The sequence below is a fragment of the Thermobia domestica genome, chromosome 2 (genome assembly GCF_964235325.1).
Source record: "Thermobia domestica chromosome 2, izTheDome1.hap1.1, whole genome shotgun sequence".
Classification (NCBI taxonomy): Eukaryota; Metazoa; Arthropoda; class Insecta; order Zygentoma; family Lepismatidae; genus Thermobia; species Thermobia domestica.
Window position 1 is genome coordinate 274,611,418 of NC_137455.1, and position 17,512 is coordinate 274,628,929.

A 17,512-nucleotide genomic window follows, 5' to 3' on the forward strand; every position below is an offset into this window, starting at 1 on the left:
TACAGAACATGGAATACCGAGAAAGCTAATTAGATTAATTAACATATGTTTAAATGAATCCCAAAGTAAAGTCCAGGTAGGAAAATTTTTGTCCACGAGCTTTCACGTCGAAAATGGCCTGAAACAAGGAGATGCGTTGTCGCCATTATTATTTAACTTTGTCTTGGAATACGCTATAAGAAAAATCAAAGATAGCAACCAGGACCTAGAGTTGAACGGTATTCACCAGGTTATGGCATATGCTGATGATATAAATGTAATAGATTATAGGAGAACAATAGAAAGAAATGCAGAGGTCTTATTAAACGCGTGCAGGGTCATGGGTTTAGAAGTAAACGCTGAGAAAACTAAATACATGGAAGTGCGTCGGGACCGTAATGCGGCAAATTGTGGATGCGTTAAAATATTAAATAATACTTTTGATAAAGTGGATACTTTCAAATGTCTAGGATCAATATTAACAGACGAAAACCATATTCACGAAGAAATTCAATAATAACAGACGAAAATCATATTCATGAAGAAATTAAATGTTGACTGAATACAGGGAATTCGTGTTACTATTCGATTGTCGTCGCGAATTCTGTCGAAGAATTTAAAGCTTAAAATATATAAAACGATAATCATGCCTGTTGTGCTGCATGGTTGCGAAACATGGTCGCTTACCCTGAGGGAAGAACATAGACTGAAAGTATTTGAGAACAAGATCCTGAGACGAATATTCGGACCTCAGAGGAACGGAAATGAGGAGTGGCGGAAACTTCATAACAAGGAACTACATAATTTATACGGTTTACCCAACATTGTTAGAGTCGTCAAGTCTAGGAGGCTTAGGTGGGCAGGTCATGTAGCTAGAATGGAAGAAAGTAGAAACGCTTTCAAAGTCTTGACTGCAAGACCAATCGGAAAACGACTATTAGGAAGACCTAGACGCAGATGGCAGGAAAATATTAAGATGGATCTCGCAGAGATAGGAATACAAAGTAGAAACTGGATCCAATTGGCTAAGGATAGAAGTCAGTGGAGAGCTTTTGTGAACGCGGCATTGAATCTCCGGGTTCCATAGGCCAGAGAGTTAGTTTAGTTAGTTTTTATTATTATTATTATTATTATTATTATTATTATTATTATTCAAAATGTCTTAAATGGTCTTCATTGAATTGCCTGAAAAGTCTTTTTGGTGTTAGAATCAGATACACTTTGCTGGGAGTACACTATCCTTAGAAGCTTTGCTTTCACCTTTGGCGCGGGAGATCCAGGTTCGATTCCGACGGAAAGTCATGTTCGGATCCCACGTTAAGCAGTACGTTCACATTCATATAACCTCGCTGCTGAAAGGGACGCTGAACTCAAATCAAAATCAAAGAAGAAAGTAAATAATGTAGAACGTGTATATATTATATAGGTTGTCAACACTTTAATTTTTTCGAAACGTGAAGTTAGTTTTCTTGAAACAATGAAAGAGCAGTGGCCACGCGTGGCATAGTCGCTAACGCTCTCGCCTCCGGTGCGAGCGGTCCCGGGTTCGATTCGGTGCGGGCGGTCGAAAAAGTGTAAAACGCTTTTTCAGGCCAGCCACCCTGAATGAGGTTTTCCTGGGTTTTCCTCATTCACACCAGGCAAATGCCGGGGTGGTACCTAACTTATAGGTCACAGGCCGCTTCCTTCCTTCCCTTTCCTCGGATGACGTCCCCTTTCGACGTCATCCCTCAAAAACGTGAAGGGCTAAATGGCCTTAGATGCCGAAAGCCCAGAAATCTAAATCCCATCCCCCAATGAAAGAGCAAATGCGCATGCTCTTCACATCATACAATGAAGTAGGTCAGGGTACTCAATGTATCCATCAAACGGTTATCTCCTAGGAGCTACCCTCTCAACAGAATCGAAATAGACTTTGTTAATTGAAAAGGTAGCCAAACTGGAGATGTAATTCTCACGTCTGTCATTAATCAGCATATTCTGCATTTTATTTATTAAGAACACAATTTATTATTTCAAGACTACAATATTTTCTGCGGTGTTCACCTTCATGGAAGGAAAATAATTTATTAAAACGCTTCGATAACAGGGTCTAGAATCTATCCTAAATTGCTTACTTCAGAACAACACATGGCTCCAGGCTTCTCTCCCATTTGGTTTTGGTGGATTAGACATCCGACGAGCCATAGATTTGAAAATTCCCGCCATCTTGGCATCATTCTGTGGTTCCTGATGTCTAATAGAATCTTTTCTTCAACAGGATATTAGTTTCCATATAAATTCTGAAGTTAAAAATTGCTCTTCCACTTGGTCGTTACTATTTCGTTCTAAATTACCCGAATTTGGTACCAGAGCAAAGCAATCAGCATGGAAAGAACCTATTATCAAATCACATTTCACCTTTTTACTACAGTTTTCAGATAACATAGGAGGCAAGGTAGACTAATCGTAGCATCGTCTATAGAAACAGAAACTTGACTTAAAGCTTTATTTATGCTCCCTCTAGGCCTCCATCTCAGTAATGAGAGTTTTCGAGTACCAGTTGCGTTACGGTTAGGAGCAAATATTTTTGAGCCTCATAAATACTAGACATGTAAGATTCCAGTACGGGAAAAAGGAAGTGTACAAATAGACATCCCCGTCACTCAAGTTCAGTGATTTTATAAGAGCATTCATTTCAGCAGGTATACCGGCAATAAGGGAGCCAAATGGGTGTAGTAGAACAAATGGTAAAATACCAGATAGGATGATCTTAATAATCATGGAACATTAATTTGAATTTCACATGCACAGAGACTTTCGCCCCTTTCAACCTTCCTTTTTTCTTACTTCAAGCAGGCAATGTAGCCAGTCGAAAAGAAACAGAAAAAAGTAGAAAATACAATAATCTAACGGAGAAGTACCAATTTGTAAGAATTGCTATTGAATCCAGTGGATTGTGGGGCAAAGAAGGCCTTAATTTTATAAAGAAAATATATAAACGCATCACACATTAATCCTGTGATGATAGAGCACTTTCCTAATTCAAAAAATAAGTATCGCAGCACAAAGAGGTAATGTAACCTCTATATTGGGAACCATACCCCAGGTAAAGAACTGAATAAGATGTTCCTGCTTTAAAACACGTTCAATCGACTGTATAACTTAAAAACATACGCATAAGTTAATAAATGTATATTTAACTGAAGGATGTTTAATGTAAAATTCCAAAGTGACAAAATACTCTTTACAGTTTCAGGGAATATATAATGTAATAATTGTATTTTATTAATTTAAAGATTATTATTATTATTATTATTTTGTTATTCCTATTTATTTTAAAATTAAGTGTTCAGTCTGTCTAGAAATATACCATAAAATTTGTAATATTCCGTTTTATGTAACATACGTGTACAAGAGATATTCCAACTGTATGTAACGAAATTGATTTCTGTACATAAATGTGTATATAATATTTTAATGTGTAATAAAAGCCATGTAATTTTCTTTAAAAAATACTGTAAAATACCAGATAGACAATTAACATTGTACATATGTTATATACATATGTTATATACCAATAGTAGAACGAACACTATAGTATACAACTAAAGTCATATCTGAAGAATTTATCAAGTGATTGTACATGACAGCGTTTCCCATTTTTCTCTTCAGTCATGCATTTTTTAAAGTAATTTATTGAAAACAGAATTAGTTTTTTCTTCACTTTTTAGTAGGGTTTGTTTTGTTTTGTTTGTAAATTAAAGAAAGCATGTTTTTTTTTTTTAAAAAAAAAATAATATTCATTTTATTTTATTACTATCTGAAATACCTATTCTTCGCACGAGAAAAAATACGGTTTATACCGTATTTGAACATAAAGAAACGAATGAAATAAATAAGGAAGAGCAATACCTTTGGAATTGCCTCCGTCAATATGAATGAAATATATAAATAACGAAGAACAATGCCTTTGGCGTTGCTCTTTGTAAATATGATTGTTATAAATAAATAACAAATAGCAACGCCTTCGGCGTTGTCCCTGTCAGTTCTCGGACCAGTTGCTGCGTCCCTTCTTGGATAAACTTGGGCTCAAATATCATCGGAACTGTCACCAATCAGCTTAGTGATCTCGAAACCAATGTATTCTCACAAATATCGGTCATTTTGGACCCCTTACTCCCTCCATGACGATGGGGTTAAACTTGAACTTCAATGGCGTCGGGAGTGTCACTATTTATCTCGACAACCCCAAATGTCCTGGGTATTTGTTCTTATCATCTACTTTTGACCCCTCTGTAATCCTCTCCCCCTTCCCGACGAGCCGAAATTCGAAAAAAGGGCTTCCTAAGTTATTAGATGTGGTGAAGATCAATCTGTGTAGAAACTTTGGTAGTTCTAGGTCACTTTTCTATACGAAAAGCTGATGACATACACACACACACACATCTTATTTTATTATTATTAACGAAGCATTTGTGCCATTTGTATAACATTTCCCCATGCAGGCTTGTCGGCTTAAACCTTCGTACTAGGTGGCTACAATATGAGCAACATGTTATAATAAGAAATACGGATTAATATATGAGCGAAGCGTAGAGTCGAGGGTAACACATATGAGCCCGCTTCGTTTTATGCGGCCATGCTTACCAGGTAACGGTGTCTCTCATTCGATACAATTCGCTGGTTTTCAGATCTCAATTTACTGTACTGCTGCTGCTTGAATGTTTCTGCATTCGTGCATTCTGAGTGCTTTTGTGGGTATTGTGACTACATCTTTGTTCAATCTTACGTTTTTAAATTTGGGCGTTCTGTCCGAGATCCAATTTCCAACGATTATTCCATCAAAATCCCAGAATACCGTGTACGCTACATATCAAAGTAAAGCGATGGTGATTATTCTGGGGTGTGCCATTCTTAAGATTGATTTTAGGTTCCGTTTTAAAATATGGGATCCGTGTTTCGTAAGTTATTATTATTCGTTTGTTCCAGTTTCAGCTGATGGAAAGCCCAGCCAGCTAAAATCCTGTTAACTCCCAAGTGATCGTACAGAATCTCATGTCCTATACTCGCACAGACTTAGCAAACAGTTATTCGCCTGGCTTCCTGCAAAATGTTCTCCACAGCTGTGATGCGAACGTCATGACAATTACAGATGGTTTGGACGTCCCCTATGGAAATTATCTTACATAGGAGTGCTGTCATTTTTAGACAAATCATTCCAACAGTAAATTATTCTTTTTTTTTAAGTTCTGCAGACTCGCCAAATACTCCTTGTAATCACTGTACGATTTCAAATGGTTAACTCTCTCTTTGCTCAGAAAAAAATAGATGTTTCTTAGATAATAAGCTACGTGTTACATATTTTCAAAATTATAAGCACTTCAAATAAATACCTATACTCTAGGCAAACTAAATAATACTGGCTGGTGTTGAGTAATCGTTGGACAAACATGTCATAAGTTGTTTATACACCAAAGTATTAGTTATCAGCCCTGTATTATTCAGTATTGTACAGCAATTCCATCTTCTCAAACACCCACGTATTTAGATCGAAGCTTATGAAAAGTTTGTTACAAAACATTTGCTGATGTAATTTTACTTCTTCTTCTTCTTTTTTTGTTTGTTTTATACTCACCACAGTACTTAAGTGGTTGATGTTCTTGATGCTCCACTATTTATAACACTCAGTCTTTTGTCTATATTTGTGTTTTGTTTTTATTACTTCACTTGAGTAAATTTTCCTATAAATCCACACTGATGCTACGCCAATACTATATATTTGCTTAATATCAGTATATAATTACAAGTATTCTTCAAGTTTTAATGTTAGCAGATTCATCTCTGTCGTAAGGTTGTTTCTCATACGTTCGAATGAATATACGTATAGTTTTATGTCAAGTAAGCTAAAAATAATTTTATAAATCACATCATAGCACAACTCACTTCACGTGACCCAAATACAACTACACAAACTCTAAGGAAAGACTTCTTATTCACCGAGAACACAGTACGCAACAGTCTAGTTGTATTTTCTAAATGTAGCTATACACTTTTTTGTGTTTGTTTGTTTGTTTGTTCTCCCTGTACCAGCATTATCAGAAAATTTGGCTATTTGAATAATACAAGCCCATACTCAGGGAAGAAAGGAATACATTGAATCAAGGAAAAAATACATGAATATATCATAGTATTTGTACACGTCATGAAACTAAGACTGACTATCAACGTTTTTTCCTTGATTTAATGTATATATTACCGAATTTTCTAAAACCGGGCTTGTATTAAGTTACGAGCTTTAATTGGCAGAGCAGACTACCGACACAACACATTTCTTTTTATACTAAGCAGAGAATCAATTGTGTAACTATTACAGGAAATGATTATCAATTGCGTAACCACAGTTTTAACAGAGATAGCAGATTTAAGGCAAATCCCACATCTAAAGCATTCATACTAAGCAGAACTAAAGAAGCAACTGTCATGTGCGACATCCAAGGCTAATTAGTACAAACCGACAGAAAAGCAGGCCCTTCAAGTCAGTGAGATTTTGGAAATGTATGAAGGACGAAGAATTGAATTGGCGTCTCAAGGCATGACACGTTAATCATTATCTCTGAATGAAAACGAAAGGCGAGTGGAATATCTTCGTTGCCTCTATACCAGAGTATCAGGTTTAGGTTCAGTATTTCAAATGCGTACATGCTCTGTATTTTGCTCTCTTCTGCACAACTATGGACATGGTAATGCTATCACTACATCAGAAGAAAAAATGACTTCCAATAACACTGAAGACGTTCTTAGCGATTAGCAGGTGTGAGGAATACTTATGCAAGAGGAAGGTAGAAGCCATTCCTTTGCGTAGTGTTCGTACACTCACATGGCGTGAGCGGAGACATTGTGGGTCTTATTACAGTGGTGGTCGCCGTCGTATCAGTAAAGGTTGCTCAAATTAATTTCTGCCTAGGCGGTTCCTGGTGTGTCTCTGGAACTTGGGTGTACACATGTTTGTTGTGGGAACCCTTGCCTCACATCGTGTACACCACTCATGGACAACTGTTACGTCGCAATTCATTCGAGCAACAATTTTACTAAACGACCACTCGTCCTCTTGCAGTCCTGTATACATACTCGAAGTTTCATAATTGCACAGTAGACGTTCGCAGGTTTTATCGTGTTATTGTAGACACAAATCTGATTTACAAACCATGATTTCGCATACAAAATACACTCGCCGTGTAGTCCAACAGCCTTCAGCTACAACTTCTAACATAGGGGTATGGTAACTCAGTGATAGAGCGCTCATCTTTGTCACGTGGTGTCACTGCTTCAATCCCAGCTCCCTCCACGTTGACTTTGTGGTGGACAAACACCGCGTGCGTGGCTTTCATCAGGGTTCTCCAGTTTTCTCCCACTTTCGTCATTCGACCATTATCATCTATTTCATCAGTACCTTACCGTCGGACCATAATGAAGGATGTTAAACTAAAACAAAAGAAAAACATTACTAACGTGTTCTCTAAAGTCTCTACAATCAGTCCTCTAGAGACACATTCTGTTTGCAAATATTGTTCGAATTTGACGTTGCATACAGGATATTGTTAAATACGATTCATGAGTAAAAATTAAAAGCGAAAGTAACAATCCATACAAAATTAAAGAAAAAGAAGTAGTCATCCAACGCTTTCTAGGTTTTATTAAAATAAAATTACAAAGATACTTTCCAGTGAATAATACAATGAACTTTAAGAATATTGCTAATGTCGTATATATTCTAAGTATTAAATTGTTGAGTGCAGTAGTGTTAGCTTAAATTTTGTAGGTTTCCTTTTAACATGTATATCGGAATCATTAATTCTCAATGCTTTCTTTTAATCAGATCATCAATGGGACGAAAGAAGCGGAATTTGCTCAGGACGCTCTATTCTCAAGACATCCTGTTATGAAGACTTGGCCTGCAGGTGAGAACATTGTACAATTGAATCATAACAGGTGTTTGGAACAAGAAACTAAAAGCGTGCATCGAAATTAAATAAGTAAAGGCATTATATCACAGTACTAAAGTATTTAATTATAAGTTTTTTTTAACGTAACAAAATTATCTTGTTACACAACACATTGTAATGTCATTTTAAAAGCCGCTCCCGTTTCCTTCGTTGGTCACTGCATGAAGGATGAACGCGCTAGTCAAAGAACACGATTATTATTTAACAGTTTCTAACATGGCACTGCAACTTGAGTTACAGTTAATAACGGAGTAACATTTAAGAAACTAGCTGTCTAACTGTTGGCAGACAATTGACCGTTAAAATCCGAGGTGCACGTCATCTCTTTAGGTACATGGGAAAGTCTGAGAGGATGACTTTGAAGTAGGTATGTGGGGGAGTATAAGGAAGGAATTTTGAGGATACCTACGGGAAAAATGGTACGATATATTGGTAAGTTGTTTGAAGTTTAGCGTCCCATTCAGCACCGAGGATATATGAGACATTGACCTACTGCTTGATGTGTTATCCTAACTACATGAACTCTCGTCGAGAATCGAACCCATGTCTCCTGCGTCGAAAGCACGTACGTTAATTATATAACCACGAGCAAGTTCGGTAGGATATATGGTTATGATTGTTTGCTTGTTCTGAAGCAAATAAATAGAGAACTTGAGAACTGTTGGGGTATCACTGATTATTGGTGCGTATCGAAAGAAAGTTAGAGTTTCTCCGAGATATGCGGAAACGCTATGGATGGATAGTAAGTGCATTTAAAAACAACTGAGGTGGGAAGAATCGCAAACGGGATATTGTTTGTATTATACAGAGCGTTTTTCTCCACTCGTGGTTGAGAGTTAGACACATAATCATCGGCAAGTTTATGTATCAATTGGAACTGGCAGATCAGACCAGTTACGGTCTGTACAACTGCAGTTAGCCATCCTATTTCCATTAAAGTAATAACATTTCTTAAATAAAGTCTTGTAAGGCACGCGCGCCAAATTTCTATACACAATGAAGAAAATAGTATTCTCCTTATTAGTTCACACACTCGTTGACTATATAGTCGAATCACATACAGTGTATGTATTTCTTGGCAACAGATTTTGCCAGAAAAGAAGAAAAAACTGGAGAAAGCGCTTAACAACATAAATGATCGTTTACATATCGCTATAGCAGATAAATTCTTTCCCTCTTCATGACGATGTAATATGCGTAGTGTACTTCAGTTAAATTTTGTTGTGTGTTCTTTGTGGGTTTTTAGAAAGGCCAGTTATAAGAATTAATACGCAAAGTAAATTATATACTTTCGAGCAAAAGATGCAAAATACTTTTATTTTACACAACCAAAATAAATGGAAAATTGAAGTTATTATACAGAAGTATATTTATTATGTACAGTTTCATTACATTATTACGTAGTAATTAAAGTAAGATTTCAGTACATGCATTACGTCAGCATCATGCGTAGCTGAAAATATTTTATCAGTGTATTATGTCATCCAAAAGCTTTTAGTTTCGTTGAATGGTTGAATGTATGAGTTGCCATGAAATCTCTCTCAGTTTGCATTTTAGATTGAAAATAACAAACGACTTAAACTTTTCCGATTTCCTTTCCGTTTAAGTTAATGGATTCTCGACATCTGTCGTAACCATTACCAGGGGAAGAAATGAATGTCTCAAGATGATGATAACGTCTTAAACATTTTTTAGGAATACTTTTTATCTGTCCTAAAATATTATTATCCTCTTTGTGTTTAGCCAATATGATCTCTATCGACAAGTTGACTTACTCATTCTATAAAACTATTAGTAGCTGATTATTTAAACGTTACGCCGCATAGCTAAAAGCGGTGCAAGATTAATTACAAGATTTTTTTACACCCCCCACCCCCCATGGGGTATGGGGATATAATATCCTCTAACATCCATATGATCATCATAACGACATCATCCAACATGTGACGCGAAGAAGACTACACCACCACCCACGAGGAACATCAAAGATTCATGAAGAAGCAGTATAAAAGAAGCCGCAGCACCTTAGGCGACGTCTGTCTCGCCAGATTGTTCACTTCCTTCCTTCTCTTCGCTGCGTTTGGACCCTGAAGATTATGGCTGCGTCTGAGCCCTGAGAATTACCTTGTCCTCACTTTGCTGCGTCTGGAACTCCGTATACCGACCTATTGGTTGCGTTGGACTTTTATGATAATCTGCTGTAATTTCTACCTTCTAAATAAACCTCAGTGGAAAAAAAAAAAAAAAAAAAAAAAAAAAAAAAAAAAAAAAAAAAAAACCGCGTACCTGAAGTTATCTCACGTTTCCTGTAGGAGAGAGTCTTTTATATGCATTATCAGTCTGATCGGATTGATGACTCTGATGTGTCTACCATTTAAAAATCCTTCTGGGTTGAAACAAAATGGTATCTGGAGCCACCACCATGCAAAGATCCTCCTGGATTGAGACGAAATGATACTCGGGATTGAGTTTCTTGTAAAACCGTTTTATTACAAAATCTTGGGCAATATAGTATGTTACAAGTTTGTTTACAAAGCCGTCCGAAGACATGATACTGTCCCTTAATTTGATAAATTGATGTTGGTAAAAAATTAGGATTGTCCCAGGGCTTAGACACAGCCAAGAGATAAGTATCAATCAGGGTTCCCACTCGTCCTGGGAATCCTGGAAAATCTGAAAATGTCCTTGAATTGATTTTGTCGTGGAAACATCATGGAAATGTCCTTGAAAATGCATTTCTGTCCTTGGAATTTACAGAAATACTGAATGTCGGATTTTTCATAATTATAATGAAGATTTTAATTGATTGCTATTTCTGTTTGCGATTCCTGTTTTTGTGCTGAATAATAATTTGTCATGATCCTGCATGTGTGGGTGGTTAGGATTTGCAACTTCATAAAGTCTCCGTAGTGTATGCAAAGAGAAAAGCGTTACTGAAAGGGAAAAACTTCAGTTTAGAGTTGAATGCGAGACATTCCTGTGCAAATTGCTGTTGTATGTCATACAGAAGGATCCACTGAAATACAGGCTTGTAAAAGACCTTACATACCTTAATCCAGATAGTGTGTCATCCATAAAGTTCATTCGTGGTGTCCTTCAGTCATTGTTGAAGAAGAAATGGGCTACATCCAAAGAATGTGATCAGCTGTTTGTTTTGCATGGAATATTTACTGAACAGTTTAAAGGTACACTTGCTGGGTATAAGTTGGACCCTGAGAGGCTGGACTGTTTTTACACAAAACTGTTGGATGGTTCGGAAGAATTTAAAGATTTGTTATTAATTATAAAGAAGCTTCTGGTTTTGTCTCATGGACAGGCTGCTGTCGAACGAGGCTACAGCATAAATAAAGATCTGCTTGTTGAAAATATGCAGGAGAAATCATTGGTTGCTTTGAGATTGGTGTATGATAATATTTCCCATAAAGATCTTACTTCAACCAACATCATGAAAGAAATGCTGCATCTTGCCTTCCATGCGAGGCAGCGCTATATGGCAGAGCTGGAGAAAATAAGAACTGTTCAATGAAAAAGTCAAGTGCAGAGGAAGAGGAAAGAAATAAGTGAAAATGTACAGCAGGTGCAGAGAAAGAAAAGCAAACTGATGGAAACAAGTGAAGCTTTGGAGACTGAAGCAAACCAGCTTGCGCGTGAAACGAGCAGAACTATGCTTTACTTTATTGACAAAGTCAAATGCTATCCGTAGACCGGCTTCGCTAAAGAAGAGATTGTCTATAAAGAGGAAATCACACGACTCCATACTCAGTTGAAAGACTTATAATATAATTCCTTTTTCCCCTAATTATATCTATCACACTATCACGCAATGAAGATACCATGTACGAAAAAGAGATTTTTGTTTGTAAATTTGTTCCGTGCACAATTAAAATGTCATGTAGAAAGAATGAAAATACATGTGCTGGATGTGAGTGGATCGAATGCCTACCGTGTAATGGTAATTGGGAGGCCACCCCCTAAAAAAAAAAAAAAAAAAAAAAAAAAAAAAAAAAAAAAAAAAAAAAAAACGCATTACGCTTCGCTTTGTGTATTTAGTTATTGTGTATTAATTTGTACTTGCATTAATATTCACTGCATAAGCTACTGTATTTTTTATTTCACTGTTGTGAGTTTTGAACCTACAGTTGAAATCCTGTTATACCTTCCTGTGTCGAAGTCCTGGAAAATTGATGATTTGTCCTGGAAATGCCCTGGATTTTTTTTTTGGGGGGGGGGGAAGAGAGTGGGAACCCTGATCAATAAAATACGTGGGTTCCGATTTCTAAGCCCAGGAGCGACAGTGCAAACATATAAACTGCGCATTTCTGACGTACTTATTGATGAGTAGCATCACTGCTTGAACAATTGGTTTTATTCGAAAGGACAAATGTATTGTCGTGAAGAGTGAATACTGTAAAAAGCATTAAAAATATATTTGCATTTTTGCTATCTTCTTCCGGTCAGTTTCCGGAGACTCAGGGCAGCCCTTGTATTCAACGTAATGTATCATAATTATACAAGGAAGGATCAAATGAAAACCTTAGAAGTGCAATACATTTTAAAATGTAACAATAGAAAGGAAATCTTATCTCACATGTTTCAACGTAGTTCCTTGACGTTGAGTGCAAATATTGCATGGATGCAACCGCTTCAGAATCGCAGAAGAATTCGAGATTGCATCTACTCATGCACCACATTTTTCACTTATTTATCACTGTTGAAATACTTGCCTCCCATTGCTTCTTTGATTGGTCTAAACACATGAAAATCACTTTGGGCAAGGTCTGGTGAATAAGATGGATGAATGAATAAGACACAAGTTTGATGTCGTCGATAGTCTCAACGGTCAAATGGGCAGTATGCGGCCGGACATTGTCATGTATTAGGAGGACACTTGAGGACAGAAGACCTCGTCGTTTACGTCTGATTGCAGGGTGAAGTTGGTTTTTGAGCAGATTTGAAGACGAGGTTACTGTCACTCCTTTTTCCATGAACTGTTCCAGAAGTATTCCCTTTGCATCCCAGAAAAGAGTGACATTTCCTGCTGATGGTTGATTGCGGAATATTTTGGTTTCGGCGAAGAACTATGCCACCATTCCTTGCTCATTTTTATTGGATTTTGGTTGATAGTAAATCCAGATCTCATCACCTGTAACAATCCTGTTCAGAAATGCATCACCGTTGGGGTTGAAACGACAGAAAAGTTCTTCACAGGCCTCGATGCGATGATCTTTCAATTCAGCAGTCAACTGAAGTGGGACTTATCTTGCAGACACGTTATTGAAATGCAGAATATTATGCACAATGTGTGTGGAACTAAACCAAAGCTAATATTCATGACTGTGGCGATTTTTTTCAGCGTAATACGAATTTGTTCCGCAAAGGCAATGTTTTCTTTGGTCACTACGCGGTGAGCCTGTCCCGATCGAGAAGCATCCTCCACAGATGTTATGCCACTTTTAAACTTCCTACACCATTCGCATACTTGCTGCAGGGACAAACACGAATCACCATACTTTGCTGCCCATCCTGCGATGAATTTCAATGGTTTCACACCTTCACTGCTCAAAAGCTGGATCACCAAACGCCGTTCTAACACTGTGCGTGTGGACAGTGGGGCGGCCATCTAGATACTGACGCTGCCGCGTTCGTCGTTCTTCCAGCAACACATTGCCACCTGTCGGTCATTAAGTGAAGGTTTTCATTTGATCTTCCATCGTATATCACAACAGATTAAAAAGTGTATTATGCAACATCTGTCACAACTGATAAACATAATTTCTAAGACGACAAAGAAAAATCATAACTTTATATGGTATACGTTCATCATCGTTTTCCTAAAGCATCTTTATAATATATAAGGAACTGCAGTCCAACTCAATCCATAACCTTTGCCCATGCTTTCTAATGATACCAACCTATACAAAACATTTAATAAGTCTTTACTTCAACGGTTCAAAGATCCACAAAATATACTTTCCTTCTACCTTATTGCTTCTTTCCCCATTCCTATGCTTGCTTTTATTTCATATCTTCACTAATAATAAATAGAATCTAGGTACCATAAAGTAGTCACCTATTCTATTTTTTTTCTCTCTATCCTATATTTTACACATATGTCGTCGTCTAAAGTTTATTTTCATTCCTGGAGCATTCTTTCGAGTTTTCTATCATCATGTTGATTTTCTGCTCAAATGCCGAAACAAGCGTCCTGTCATCTGCAAACCGTATACACCTAATCTTCCTAACGAAGTACCGTCTTCCCTATGTAGATTTTTCACCATTTATCCTAAATAGAATAGAGATTATTAGCAATTACATTTCTGGGCTTTCGGTGTCTAAGACTTCTTTGTTGCGTTGCGTATGAGGGATGGTGTCCCTCAGCGATCACAGTATCTGCGAAATTAAGGAAGGAAGAAAGCGCCCTGGAACCATTATGTTAAGTACCACCATGTGAGTAACCAAGGAAAGCCTCACTCACGATGGCTGATGACGTTTCTACACCTTTTCGACTGTGTGTTCCCACCGGGAATCGAACCCAGGACCGTTCGCACCAAAGGCGAGAGCGTAAGCAACTTCCAAATACATATTAAAAAACATTACTGAGGAGGAACGTCTCTGTCAAACGTATTTTAGTCGCATTCTTCTGTCGTTTCTGCGATCTACACAAAAATAGAATGTTACAGGTAAAGTAGCTGGTAGTAATTGTAAATTACAGAAATACGAGTAATGATAAATACGCAAGCATAAATTCGGGAGGTACAGTGGACATATGTATACGACCCACAATTTTTGTATATGAGGCGTCTAGTATCAAAAGCCGCTTTTTTCTTTTTTTTTTCCCTCCGAAATTGAGTTATATATCGCTTGTTATGTTTGATCGAAAGGAATTCCATGGAAACAGATTTTGTTTAAAAGTTTAATATTTCATACTAAAAAACTAGTTCAAATACGGGACTTTGTACGCGTGTGTATGGAGCTTCACTGCACATTTTGCGAGATTTCTGGAAATTAAACGAAATGGGTGTGGCGGATTTTGATACTAGGCATCTCATATATGTTATACTCGTAGCGGTAAGAAGTGTTGTTGCCAGTTGCAAGTAGTAGTTTCCAACTTTTCACTGAACAGATGATATACGTTAATCTAGTTCATGTATTATGTGTAATTGCATTACATATTTTTTTGTATGTATTACATGAAATTGATATTAAACACCTCTTACTGGTAAATATAGAGTATGTTTGTTTTTTCTTGGTACGCTTCCCGCCTAAAGGATGGATCTATGTGCAACACGTTCTTGCCACCACGGTTAAGTTGCAAGTTATAATGCGGTACGAAACACAGCGAAACACCACACCACTCACAAATCGCTGTAACGCACGTTTGTGTGTGGCAACTAAGCATTTCAAATACCCGCCAAATAGCAATGACCTCATTTAATGGGCTGGCGGACAACTAATGTCACCTACACGACAAAGCCAATAAGACGTCTGTTGGATTCAAACGTTCGTGAGTGCTAGCAGAAAATACTTTAAAAGCCAACCAAGTTCATGGCGGGAATTGTGCCGAGATAAAACAAACGTATTCTAGTGAACTTCAGTGAAACGTATTTCTTTCAACAAGAATACCTTAAATATGTAGTAGTTGCTTCATTCCACAAACATTTGCATTTAATATATTTCAGATTACTTACTAAGTGCCATGTTTTAATGCATTTTAAATACATGTTTCTGTATGTCTTTTTCAGACCACCATTGGTTTTTTGCAAAACTGAAGATCCATGAGGTCATAGTACTGGATTATTTTGGGGGACCAAAATATGTCTCTTTAACGGACTATTTCCATGCAACTCCTGGCACTGTTGAGCTTCTGATGCAGCTGAAGGAATTCCGATTTCCTTATTGATTGTGACTGCTGAAAATAGTATAAGAAAAGCAGATGGGTCGTATGTACGATTTAGTTGTTATTAAAGGTAGACATCGAGTCAAGAGTAGCAGCAGGTCTGCATTCTTCATTCCCATTGTTGAAAGTTATCAAGGTACTTCCGTGCGTACCTGCTAAAATGAACCAAAGGAAAGTAGAGTGACAACGATACCTAGAAAAGACTTTATTCCTTCGTAATGTGAAAAAGAGAGATATACATACTATTTACTGATCCGAAGTAATTTTATATTAATTGGAATGTTTTACAGCCATTCATCGTTCTATTCATAATCAGGTATATAGAATTGGCCTAATTCTCAAGAATTGAATTAAATAAAATAATTATTTCAAGTTTTCTGTATATAAAAAATAAATAATGCTATGCATATTTTGGGTTTAGCTGTAATTTCTGTTTATTTCATGGAGGTTATTCATTTATATACTGCTTCAATATGAATAATCATATAATGGTAAAGGCGAAAATCTCTGGTAATGCGTAAAAATTTGTAATTGGGATAAGTTTCGATGATGAACAAAGTTCAAGAAAGGAAAAGGTGTGCAATAGTAACCGAAGCTATTTAAACGTTCTGCAACGTGGACATAGGTAATATTTAAAGGCATTTTCTTAGACAGTTACATAAAAGAGGTAAAACATGACATCTAGTTGTATCACTTTTTCATATATGGCTTTTTAATTTGTACCATGATTTTTGGTTTAGTTTTGTATCCATTATATTTTCAAATTTACTTACCTCAGCAACAAAATTGAAATGAAAAAAGACAAATATAATTGCTGATAAATCAATAAAGATAATATTTCAGATTTTTTCGTGTCTTTCTTTAAACCTACTGTACAAGGTAACATTATGCAATTTCTCTTGTGATTTTAGCACTGAATACATAAAAACATACAATGGCAGTGCTGTTTCGAATGGATAGTTTCTAGTACCTATGTCTGTAGAGTGATGTTCGATTTTCGTTATAGCGCTATAAAGTTATTTCATTGTTGCTAAACCTTTGATGTGGTATGTCAAACAAAAATTGTCCTTTAGGCCAAAGGAGACTAATGATTAATGAAACTGAATGATTATGAAAGAATTAGTGGAATGAAAGTGCAAAAGGAAACAGGAGTACCTCAAAAATATTTGCGAACACTGTGTTGTCCATCACAAACTCGATGATGTGGGATCGAACCAGGGACTCTGCGACAGAGCTGAACGCTTTACCATTGCCACCACGCATTCCAAACGAAAAAATGAAGTTTAATCATGATTTAGTGTACTAATATTCTTAATCATGGTTCAGTGCATTGCATTGCAATTTCTCACGAGGTTAAAGAAACTATCAAAATTAGTGTGCCTACAAAATCTGACAGTTAAGTTTGCGAACTCACCGTAGGAAATGTTTTATTACGTGTCCTATTGCTGATGCCTTCGAAGCACTCTCCTTGTGAAATATGGTTCAATGCTAAGAATATCCCCTACTTTTTTTTTCTGGAGTGACCATATGAGTTATCGTACTTGTAGCATTATCCATGTGTGAATTTTCATGGAAAGCAATTCCACATGCGTTACCTTCCTTTATTTTTAAGAAAAGAATAAAGTCATTGAAAGCCATATTAGGTGGATAG

At 36.8% G+C, this 17,512-nt stretch overlaps 1 protein-coding gene across 6 annotated transcripts in view; it reads left to right on the forward strand.

Annotated features, from left to right (window-relative positions):
* The window catches only part of LOC145678502 (uncharacterized), a 147,188-nt gene extending 130,483 nt beyond the window's left edge, over window positions 1-16,705 (forward strand). For all 6 annotated transcript variants that reach the window (XM_081748719.1, XM_081748722.1, XM_081748717.1 and 3 more), the window contains exons 5-6: window positions 7,838-7,919; window positions 15,707-16,705. In XM_081748719.1, coding sequence (XP_081604845.1) covers window positions 7,838-7,919; window positions 15,707-15,864 — 240 coding nt within the window. In that variant the 3' untranslated portion in view covers window positions 15,865-16,705. The remainder of the gene's footprint in view (window positions 1-7,837; window positions 7,920-15,706) is intronic.
* Window positions 16,706-17,512: the final 807 nt, after the last annotated feature.